The sequence below is a fragment of the Schistocerca gregaria genome, chromosome 3 (assembly GCF_023897955.1).
Source record: "Schistocerca gregaria isolate iqSchGreg1 chromosome 3, iqSchGreg1.2, whole genome shotgun sequence".
In the NCBI taxonomy this organism is placed as follows: Eukaryota; Metazoa; Arthropoda; class Insecta; order Orthoptera; family Acrididae; genus Schistocerca; species Schistocerca gregaria.
Genome location: NC_064922.1, coordinates 937,055,116 through 937,067,476, shown reverse-complemented (window position 1 = coordinate 937,067,476; position 12,361 = coordinate 937,055,116). Strand labels below are relative to the sequence as shown.

Here is a 12,361-nt window from a genome sequence, read left to right as displayed (position 1 = left end):
TATATTTCGTGGATGCAGGCAAATTACGCATTTTCGTTATTTTTCGAATTTTAGTATTCGGTTAGCTACTTATTGCGCATGGAAAATCAGTGGTTATTGTAACAGGGCGTTAATGGCGTTTTCTTAATTGTAAGAAAAGGCAAAAAGCACACAATAACAATTTATTAACCAGGTAATGAAAATGTTAAATGTTTTTAAATATAACTAAATTGAAATGTGCTGCAGATGACGAATTCGATTTCCGGATTAAATCCTGGTTTTTGTCAGTTCCAAATGTTTTAACTCTTTCCTTCCTCTTTCCAATGTATTTTTGAATCGGCGTTCTCTGCGCTGTTTTTAATGGCTTATTATTCGACCACAATATGAGGGCGGTTCGGTCGGCTTATCGTGAGCTCTTATCATGATATTTCATGAGGACACGCTGAACCACTGAACAGTACACCCACAACTGCCCTGAAAGCATTCACCGTACGATGCTTTTCCCTCAATCACCGCTGTACTTGTTTACGGTAACGTCAACGCGTGTTTCCGATAACGGCTACGGGAAGCAAAGTGTAATAATATCGTTGTCGGGTAGTACATACAGATACTCAAACTGTTTACAGCTGATGTTAATAATACTTTTAAATGTTTTATACAAACACACACACACACGCGCGCAAGCGCGCGTAATGGAACTGGAATGGCTGCAAAACGGGATCATAATACTTTTATCTACGCTCCGCTTATTATGTAAAATCCAGGAACTTCCCGGAAAATAAGACTGCATTTAACTGACATGAAAGGGACTTGCGACCTTTTTGTTAATTACTGATTTATATGATTATATTCGGCAATATTTTCTTCTACAATTGACCTGTGCGTATCACTTCAAGGAGGTTTTCTGAATGACGTCTAAGGTGCTGCTAATAATGACGGAACATCTACGAAATGTCAGGAAATGATGGTAACGCCATACTGTTGGTAAGCGTGATTCTTGTAACGATTTAGATCAGAGTTTCAAATAGATGCAGCTCACTCTTGTACGGTAGCAGTTATATTAAGATATCGGTATATTATGTCGTAGAAGTATGCGAAAAGAAACGTGAATTGTTAATCTCCGTAATTAAAATTGTACTTGTGGCACAGTTACAAATTACGGTCTACGCAGACCGTAGGGACACTGTGCCCCACTGAAATGGTTCAAATGGCTCTGAGCACTATGGGACTTAACATCTGAGGTCATCAGTCCCCTAGAACGTACAACTACTTAAACCTAAGTAATCTAAGGACATCACACACATCCATGCCAGAGGCAGGATTCGAACCTGAGACCGTAGCGGTCGCGCGGTTCCCGACTGAAGCGCCTAGAACCGCTCGGTCACACTGGCCGGTGCGCCCTCACTGAACATACTCGATTACTTGGTACATGAAAGCAAATGTGGCCTTGCGAGAATGATGTGGTTCGAAAGCGTGATTAATGTCTCAGTTCAAAATCTGGTAGATAAGTCATGGTTTCACAATAGACCATCGGATTAGGATTCGTTATTTCTAATATACTAGGCGTGTTACATCAAAAGGCAGGTCACACATAAGCTGTTCCGATGCCGAGAAGGAACCAGCTGATTTCATACTAGCATTGTATCCATTCTGATCTCTAGATATGTCCCCAGTGACTCTTCACATTCCCCAGTAGGCTCGGTGTGTGAGTAATCAGATTACAAATACAGAAATCCCAGAAATAGTCCACAGTTAACGTTTATAGCTTCTTTCGCCTCTGGGAAACAGCTCTCTCTCTCTCTCTCTCTCTCTCTCTCTCTCTCTCTCTCTCTCTCTCTCTCTCTCTCTCTCTCTCTCTGTGAGTGAGTGAGTGAGTGAGTGAGTGAGTGAGTGAGTGTGTGTGTGTGAGAGAGAGAGAGAGTGAGTGAGTGAGTGAGTGAGAGAAAAATTGAGAGTTGAACGTTTGCCATACTTCACGGTGTTGCTGGAAAATTGAGTCAGTTGATTAAGACAGTTCAAAGGTCACGGGAAATCAAGGGCATATCACACCGAATTGTTCCAGGCCAAGAAAATCATCTGCAGATTATGAACTCAATAAGCCGCATTACGGTTCGAGCGTAATGCTGGTACCCCGAATCTATAATCGAATGCTCCGAGGGGAGAACGACTGTGTGTTAGCCTCCAAATCGGCTCTAGTTTCTCAGATTTTCCCTTCATCGTTGCATGTGCGAGTAAATAATATGTTGTTTAAATCTTGTTGGAACGTAGGTTCCCCGAATTATAACAGTAGACCTCTCTGTGATGCAGAGTTCCTCTGGTGTAGATTTTTTATTTTATTTATTTATTTTACATGTTTAGGTCCGTGGGGCCAAGCTGAGGATCAGAACTCCGTGGTTATGGAACAAGTCAGTACATGCAATTAACGCCAGAAAAATTAATAATAAATCAAATAAAATTTAAGCGAATAATATGCAGACGACATGCTGATAACTGTATATTAGAGTAGTCAACAATACAACACAGGAAAATGCCTATTTTTTTCCAGAAACTCCCCGACAAAAATGAAAGCCAACAGGAAATTCTTCAGTTTTGACTCGAGACTAGGAGGATTACTGCTAAGATTTTTTCAATTCTTGTGATAGCTTAATGAAAATTGATGCAGTAAAATACTGTACGGCATTCTGCACAAGAGTCAAGAATGTGCAACCCAACTCAAATAGTGTTTCTGCCTGGTATTAACTGAATGAAAACTGCTACTTCTTGGCGGTAAGCTCATATTGTTAATAACAAACGATATTAAAGAAAATATATTTTGAGAGGCCGATGTCGAAATTCTCAGATTTCTGAATAGTGGTTAATAGTAGATTCGCAGCACTTAACATCACACATTACTCGAATGGGAAAAGTCACCCAAGAATATAACGTCTTATGTCGTAAGCGAACGAAAAAAAGCAAAATAGACTAACCTAACGGTAAATACAGCAGCATTCAGCCGCCAACAATCTTGCTAGTAGGAGAATTACGTCAGTGATCAGTTGATTGTGCCATTCGTGGAGTTCTGAAGTTCTGCAGACTGATCATGCTTACACACATGGACTTGTGGCGTCTTCTGCTAACATCAGAAGTTAACCTATTATCTCAGAGCTCACCGCTACTATAGAAATGAATTGCGTGCTTTTGTATCTTCCTAATCTTTATTTTATTACCTTCGTAACACTTTGAAAAAGATGCAGGGGGGGGGGGGGGGGGGGGGGGAGAGATCTGGTATTTTTCCAACTAGTCTCTTCCCACAAAAGAGACGAAAGGTTGGATGAAAGCAAAACTGTATTTACGTTTTAAAATACTTGGATAAAAAAGCGTACACTACGTTCAAATGAGAACGTAAATGTATAACTGTTTATAAAAGAAAATTGTTTCAACGCTGAAAAAAATCGTATTATTTAAAGGGTAAAACAATATCATGTGGCTTTGTGAAAGAAAAAGATACAAAGAATATAGTAAAAAGGCTATATTTAGTGCTTTTTAATTTTGTTTGGCGTGTTGTGTGCAGAGAGTATTTTCTCGAGCAGATAAATGAAAATATTTCAAACTTTTCAGATGACACGTTTCCTAAACCTTTCCAGTTCTCAGGAGAATGTACCGTAAGGCTTTAGTCAAGAACATCCACTACGAATTTTGCTTTTGTGACTGGTTGTTCCTAAATTCTGATACTTTATTTCAATTTTCGTTAAAAGGGTGGTCCTTCGGAATCTCGCTTTTACCATTCAAGTGACAAACTGTTCAGCAGAACACACTCAGTTTTGGCGCTGACTTGTAACCGAAAACGACCATTCTCAACAGGCGAAATTCAGTACAAAAATAAAACGGGAGGAGCGCGCAATACACTCACTTTCCACAAGTAGTTGACTGAGCTGTTAGCGTAATGGAACTTCACTAAACGAAATAGCGTTGGAGCATGCCGAGCTTCTTTATCTCTTCCATTAATACTGCCTAGTAATTGTCCCAGACCGTTGTTAATTGTTGCAATGATTAAGCGCCAAACGGATAATCGAATAACATTGAATCTGCCCGCCATTTAGGCACAATCCGTTATATTTGTTTATGTCGCTCAACTGCCAGCCACTGCGGCGTCTATCCTTATTAGGTCATTCTACATACCGATACAAATCTGTGACGTTCAATCTTTTCTATATACAAAAGCATAATCCGCGAACAATCCTTGGTGTTGAAATCAACCTTCGAATTGCCTATAGGTTCAGCTAATAAACCGCCGAAAGCAATCTGGAGACAAGAAAATTGCGTCGAGTGAACATACTCTGTGTTGCAACGAATGTTATACGCATCTAGAAAATAATTTCTGTTTTAAGAGAATTTTTGAAAAAAATTGAATTCCGAAGGATCAAGTGCAATAAGGTGAGTATAAGTTACGTTGAACATGTGAGCCTTTTTTTCTAAAATGTAATTCAGTTTGTTTGTTCCTTTTCTTTTTCAATAAGTTCATTTTTCGCAAGAAAGAAGAGTAAGAACGACTGTTCGTTCGTGTGTGTGTGTGTGTGTGTGTGTGTGTGTGTGTGTGTGTGTGTGTGTGTGTACGGTGGACAAAGCGAAGTCGTGGATTAGCTTTTATCTGGACAGAGAGCAAATAGGACATGCCTCGCTTATTACTACTTTTATTTCTGCGATATCGCGGAGGCGTTTTGCTCCCGTAGGCCAGTGGGAGCTAGCCGGTGGCGATGCCTGGAGGCGTGTCCCGGGCTCGCAGCGCAGGACTGCAAGGTCACTGGGTCATCGCTCCAGCAGCATCCCGGGCTCCAGCGCCGCCCCCACCACCCGTCCTCCCGCGGCCGGCGGCCAATGAGGGAGCGTGCCTCGGGTCACGTGGGCGCGCCGCCGCCGTCGCCGCTGGGCTCCTCTTTGCCGTTCAGGGAGTTTGGAACGGCGCCGCCAGAGTATAGGGGATTTAGTCCGCGACTAGGTGCCGTCTGCTCTCCGGGCTGCATACTCTGTAGGCGCATACAGCGTATCGGATTTATTTTTCGCTCCTGTACCGGCGGTGGAATGTTTGCTACGTTCTTATACTGAAGAGTGGAGTGCGAAATCCTCTGTTGTTCCCACGGAAAGCAGCTACGCAGTCGTTTGTCTGTTTTCGAGTAGGATCACTGTCGTATTACGCCCGCACACTTTTCGCGCGGATCCTTGACTTAGAGAAGCGGCAAAGATAATAAGCGTAAATACCCCACCTCATGCAAATACGTAATAGTGTTTACTCCAGCTGAGATTACTCAAATCGTGCTGAAGACTACCGTATGAAACGAATTCAACGAAAAATATGACATCGACGTAATTTTTTTACGAAAAAAGAGTACTCGAAACGCTCTGAGCAACAAAAGCACGTCATTTTGTGCCGCAGTGTATAGGTTTTAATTTTCTTAAGAGACACTGAAAGACGTGAAGAAGAAACAACCTACAGACGCTTCGGTGAAGATGGTGGGCGGTGACGTTAAAGTTGCGACAGTCGACGTCGAGTCTGTGGACAACATGGCGACTCTGCCCGTGGGCCGCGCGCACGGCGGCAGTGACGTCACGGCGGAGAAAAACAATGTCACCAACAAGGAGATGGAACTCAAGAAAGTCAGGCCTCAGCCACCGAAACGGTACTTCGCACTAGCTTTTGGTTTCCCCTGTAGTTTTGTTCCCGCCCTTTCCACGTAGTTGGCAGCACGCCAAACTGAGCCACGCCGGTTTGTGTATTAAGCTGTGCTGTTTTTCTGTTATGGAGAAAATTAACAAGAAGTAGTACTTGTTTCCCCCTTCCCCCTTTTCCTTTTTCCCCTCATAATGTGCAGCTATTGAAGTTTAAGCGGCAGCCACCGCAACAGTTCGATACCTGTCAATGGACGAGCGCACTGAATGAGATAACGACGTAATTGAGTTGTACGCATGCGCGTAGTTCGGTCTCCATTTCCTGGTTGATTTTGTACGCACGCATTCTTTCTTAACTTTGCTTCGACTTGCGTTTGTGTTTCAGAGAGTCTATTTCACTTAACTCACTCGTCAACTCATTTAGAGTTTCTCTCTTAACAGAACGAAGCTCTATGTAGTTCTACAAACTCTTTCGCTCACCACGCGTCACGAACAAAGGAAACGTACACGATGTAAAACGACTAATGGACACTTCACCTTGTACTCTATTCTGGATAATAATTCAAACGAAATGTTTTCAGTAAACTTATCGAAAATTAGATCAGTCACAAATGTTTAGGGAAGGAAAGGATCATAACTTTTTTTTCGTTTTGTCTGACTTTTGTGGAAGAGCAGTATTCAGTATTCACTGCGGCTGAGGACACGCACACACACACACACACACACACACACACACACACACACACACACACACACACACACAAAGAAGAATGAATATGATTCTCGGGAAAGCGTCACAAACTTAAACCGGAAAATATAGGGCCGTTGGAGAAGCAAAGTGGATGTGAAAACTGAAGTTGGTAGGTCATGAAACTGAATTATTCCGACCCCTGCAAAACGAAAATTACCCTGGTACACGCCTCTTAATTACAATCGGACAGTGTAACTGTCGAGGGAGATGTCTCGGCAGTCAAGAAAAAGTACTCATTTTCCGGACCACACTTCCTTTACCCGTCCGGATCAGCAGATTTAGTTTTTCGGCAATTTTCCTAAACAAAACATGGTTCAAATGGCTCTGAGCACTATGCGACTGAACTTCTGAGGTCATCAGTCGCCTAGAACTGACAACTAATTAAACCTAACTAACCTAAGGACATGACACACACCCATGCCCGAGGAAGGATTCGAACCTGCGACCGTAGCGGTCGCCCGGCTCCAGACTGTAGCGCCTAGAACCGCACGGCCACTCCGGCCGGCTTCCCTAAACAAGTTGGAGAAAAATAATGTCTTGGGTTTTTCAGGACGGATCCAGTCAGTTTCGCCTATAATCCTAACACTCTACCGCGCCATTTACGAAGCTAGTTGGGTAGGCCTGCATCTACTGTACGCTATTACTCTGCAGTTCATACTTAAGTGCTTGTCAGAGGTACGTATAACCACTTTCAGACAATTTCTGTAATAGCACGTGGAAAAAATTGTCACCTAAATCTTTCGGTGTGATCGGATTGCAACCGATGCGCCCAGCATGGAGTGAATCCAATTTGATCTTTATTTTAACTAATGCCAAGTGAACTCGCGTTTCACATCTATGACACTCTGCATCCAATTTCAAGATAATATAGAACCAACTGCTTGCTTTGGAACGTCTTACATGTCCTCCATCAAGCCTACGTAATAAGGATTCCACATAATAATGCAGAAGATTACGGCCAACCGTAGTGCAGACATTCTCTTTCGTAGATTCGTTGCATCTCCCAAGCGTTCTGCAATAAAAAGCACTCTTCGATTCACCTTTCCCTAAAACATTTTCAATGTGATGGTTCCATTTTCAATCCACCAATTAGTACACTGCGGCCACATTCTTAAACAAATGCTTCAGGGAGTTCTTGCAGCGTCAGATTTGCACGAGGGTAATCCCAAAAGTAAGGTCTCCTATTTTTTCATAAGTACATAGACCTATTTATTTCTTCAAGGGTTTACATAAGTTTACAGCTTGAACCCTTAGCTATTTTTCGACATAATCGCCATTTCTATCGATGCATTTTTGTAGACGCTGGGGCAGTTTTTGTATGCCCATCTCATACCAGCTCGCCGCCATGCTGTTCAGAAGGTTATGAAGCTCTTCTTTCACCTCGTCGTCGGAGCTGAATCGCTTTCCGGCCAAATGTTCTTTAAACGTAGGGAACAGGTGATAGTCACTGGGCGCCAAGTCAAGACTATAGGGAGGGTGGATGGATGATTATGTTCCACTGAAACTGTTGCACGAAAACAACGGTTTGCCGAGCAATGTGTGAGCGAGAGTTGTCATGGAGAATGTGTACGCCCTTGCTCATCAAAAAAATAAATAAATAAATAAAAATAAATAAATAAAAATAAATAAAAAATAAAAAAATTGTTCGAATGGCTCTAAGCACTATTGAACTTAACATCTGAGATCATCAGTCCCCTAGAACTTAGAACTACTTAAACCTAACTAACCTAAGGACATTGCACACAACCATGCCCGAGGCAGGATTCGAACCTGCGACCGTAGCGGTCGCGCGGTTCCAGACTGAAGCGCCTAGAACCGCTGGGCCACCAAAGGCCGGCCCTTGCTCAACATTCCTCTTCTCCGGTTCTGAATTTCCCGTTTGAGTTTTTTCAGAACCTCACAGTACCTGTCAGCGTTAATTGTGGTCCCAGCGATTCAGCTCTGACGACGAGGTGAAAGAAGAGGTTCATAACTTTCTGAACAACATGGCGGCGAACTGGTATGACATGGGCATACGAAAACTGCCCCAGCGTCTACAAAAATGCATCGACAGAAATGGTGATCATGTCGGAAAATAGCTAAATGTTCAAGCTGTAAACTGATGTAAACCACTGTAGAAATAAACAGATCTACGTACTTATATAAAAATAGGAGACCTCACTTTTGGGATTCCTCGTGTTCAGCCTCGAACCTTGGACTACTTCATCCATCGTCAACGTCGCAAGATTTCAGTAGGTTGTTAGGTACTTTATTTAGCTGGCCGAAGTATGTCATGGAAACGTCAAGAAGTCACGGAGCTCCCATGTGTTACCAAAGGTTATGTCGGTGTCTATGGCTGAAAAACATTGGTAGCGATGCTGACTTCTGTAGGTGGCGGGTGACTGGCCAAGACACGTATTCAATCCATTTTTCGACTACCGACCAAAATTAAAAAGATGCTGCGCGCATTAAAAGACAACTTGACCTCGATGTTCCTCAAAGTTACCTTGCAAATGTGGTAGCAGTTACTTTCGTCAGTCAATACGAACAACTTCAGAACGCTGTACAGAGCACCGGCATCACACTAAAAAGCATAATTTCGACAAATCTCTTGTTGCCCAACACAACCGCATGAGCAAACATACGACTATGTTTGATAAAAAGGAAATAATATCCTATGCATCTTCCTCCTGGGTCTCTGTCATTAAAGAAGCCGTTGAGACCAGGATGTGCAACATCTTTACCTGAGCAGTGGCTACATCCTAAGTGGTGCATGGAAACGGGCGCTTCATGCTGACAGGCAGCAGAGAAATCAGCTATATCATCCACAGTCGATCGAAATCAACATCGCTACCAACAGTACTCACTTATAGACATCGACCTAATCTTCATTCTTTTTAATACTCGTGTGGAGGACCTCACACTTTTTTTATTATTTAGGCAAAAAACTTGTTCCAGTTCTACGTAGTATTTCCCTCGTCGTCAGCTATTTCACGCCGGCTCCTAGACGAAGACCACCTCTCAACTTCCCCATCAATCACGGTGCGCAGCGACACACATCCACGTCACTCACGCATGCTTCCTAACGTCATCAATCCAATTGGTAGTCGTCCCGGTCTTTCCCTGTCCCTCATAACCTAGCACACAACGTCCTAGACCCTTCTGCCACACCCCCCTCCCCTGTCTACATGCCCCGCCTACCTCAATTCCTGTTTCATTATGGCTCTAATTACGTCATCAATTCCATTTTCTCCACTCATCCATTCGCTTGTTTTCATGTCTTTCCTAGCAATTTCCAACTCGCACCTCTCCATTCCTCAATTAGTTATCTTCAATTTTCGAACGATTTTCGCATGGAAAGTACGAGTCTGATTTTTCATAAGCCAGAAGCCAAAACCCACTGAACCTAAAACTATCCTTCCCAGAAACGTCAGCTGCTTGGTTCGGAAGGCTCTAATTAGTTTACGAAAAGCACTCCGGGACATTTTTACATTTCAGTTTACTTACAGTGCTGTCAGTCGACTGATTGTCTTCTTCTGTCCTAAATTCGAAACTTACCATCTCGTTTTGTGATTTCATTGCTAAACAGCATCATTTTCTTTTTTAGCTGCTATTGTTGTTGTGGTCATCAGTCTTGTCTGTGCAAGTGTCTTCGACAACTACTGCAACCTATATACAGCTCAGCTTGGCTACTGTATTCACGCCTTTGACTCCCTCTGCCATTTTTACGCTCCATACTACCATATATAACCATTTTATCGCTACATTGATGCCTTATGACGATTCCTATCAACCGATCCCTCTTTTAGTCAAGTTGTGCCACAAATTTCTATTCCGGCCAATTCGATTCAGTGCCTACTCATTATTTTTCACGATGAATAAATCTGCTCCAATTCTATTGCACAAATCCGTTATTTACCAAAAATCGTACACACAACCCTGGTTTTAGGATGTAAATCCCATTTTCAGGCGCTACAGAAAAAACAAGGAAAACTAAGAGTGAGTCGCCATAAAAATAAATAACTTTAAAAGGGCCCATAAATATCAAGTTAAAACTTGATTGCGTACGAGAAAGTTGGACCAGTCATATAAAAGATCCACGAAATTAATCAAGTAGCATGCGATGTCCATTGTGGGTGAGACATGAAAAGGTTCTCTGAGTCAACCAGTACCACACACCGGTTAAATGGCACCCAACCGAAAAATCGTGAATCTAACAGCAAATAAGCAAACATAGCCAACCTAATGCGACCAATTAACCAACTGCGAACAACTAAACAAGTTGAAAGGGCTTTACAAATTAAAATTAAGGCATAAAAAACGTAGAGTGCAAATTTAAGAGCAGTCAACAGACTGCCGTGCGAACCGCAAGGTGACTCCTGTGTAGACAAACACACATCAGAGGGCGGTCGCCACCAGAACTAAAGCAGAGGGAAATCGAAGAACTCGTACGTAGCAACAAGGCCGCACCCCCACGTTTCCTCCCAAATGCCACACGCTATCAATAGCGATAAAACCACCTTACTTAGGCATGTCAGTAGCTAAGATAGGCCTAGTACAGAGCAAACAATAAAAGCAAAACATGCCATTTATAATGCAATTGTCAAGAAATTAAAATTATTGAAGTATAGTTAAATTGTCAAGAAATAAAATTAATGAAGTATAGCTAAATTGTCAAGAAATAAAATTAATACAACCGTAGAACAAAATATAAAATTAATAAATCCATAATATAACATACAGAAGCGGCTAAACCGACGTACCGCAAATTAAACAGATTAGTGGAAGATATGTCAAAATAGAGAGTACGTTATATTAAGAACGCAAGACTATGGATGCAAGTAGTTGGTGCTATTCTATAAATTTGCTGGATATTTTACCTAACTGGTACGAGTTTCACGTACACATTTGTATGAGCCCTTTTCACGTTAATTAATTTTATGAAACATCCCTCTTAGTTTGCCTTGTTTTTTGTAGCGTCTAAAGATTGGATTGGCGTCCTGAAACACGGGTCGTACTTGAGATTTCATCCAAATAAAGGATTTGTCAAGTACAACTAGAGCGGATTTATTCATCATGAAAAATTTCAGAAGTTGTAGATGTCCCGCAAAACAATGTATTATACCTCCTCTTAGTTACGCAATCTAACCATCCAGCTTCCTACTGCGGCAACACATTTCAACAGCCTCTGTTGTCTTCGTGTCTAAACTGCTCATCGTCCACATTTCTCTCCCGAACACTCCAGACAATTGCCTTTATTTATATGCGATGTTAACAAATTTCTTTCCTTCAGAAACGCTTTTTTTTTGCCATTGCCAGTCTACATCCTCTCTACATCGACCATCATCAGTTATTTTATAGCCCAAACAACAAAACTCTTCTACTACTTTTACTGCCTCCTTTCCTATTTTAAATCCCGTCGCCTGCTTTAGTTCGACTACATTACATTCTCCTTGCTTTCCTTTTGTTGATGTCCATAACCTTCTTTACATAAAACGTGTTCATTATACTCTGTTTCTGGCTTATTATATTTTATGTTCAGGTCTGCTTTCAAATTTGGTCTATTACTTTGTTGCATTCGTTGCTGCACTAAAGAAGAACAGAATAAAACTGAAGTGGTTCAGGTGTGCTACACTAACATGCATTCCTTCTTCACTTACGCAGTTTAAGTATCTGAACACATCCTTTTTAAGATTCATGAGTACAGTTTTGTTGGTATGGAATCTCGTTGCCTGACGCCTCTTTCAATTCTGAATTTTCCACAATCCTGATGCAGACGAATGGAAACTGACGCTCTGAAGTGTATATTCTTCGGGATACTTAAAAGGGTTGATTCAGTGCCTTATTTCTCAAGGGCTGTCACTACAGATTTCTCAAGGGCTGTCACTACAGATATCGCTGAATGTCACTTACAGATTTCGCTGAAATAGAACCAAATCTTTCTCAGTTTAATTAGCTAGTTAAATATTAGGTAGACAATTTCGGCAAACTGTTTACGCTCTGGTCTCC

At 41.9% G+C, this 12,361-nt stretch overlaps 1 protein-coding gene across 7 annotated transcripts in view; it reads left to right on the top strand.

Moving 5' to 3' along the window:
• Positions 1 to 12,361, top strand: part of LOC126355837 (proton channel OtopLc-like) — a 642,361-nt gene that overhangs the window by 448,335 nt on the left and 181,665 nt on the right. The window contains exon 1 of one of the 7 annotated variants that reach the window (XM_050006293.1): positions 4,927 to 5,633. The exons of 5 other annotated variants lie outside the window; for them this stretch is intronic. In XM_050006293.1, coding sequence (XP_049862250.1) covers positions 5,464 to 5,633 — 170 coding nt within the window. In that variant the 5' untranslated portion in view covers positions 4,927 to 5,463. Of the gene's footprint in view, positions 1 to 4,926; positions 5,634 to 12,361 lie in introns of those variants that run through there. One more of the 7 variants, XM_050006295.1, reaches the window with a different exon arrangement.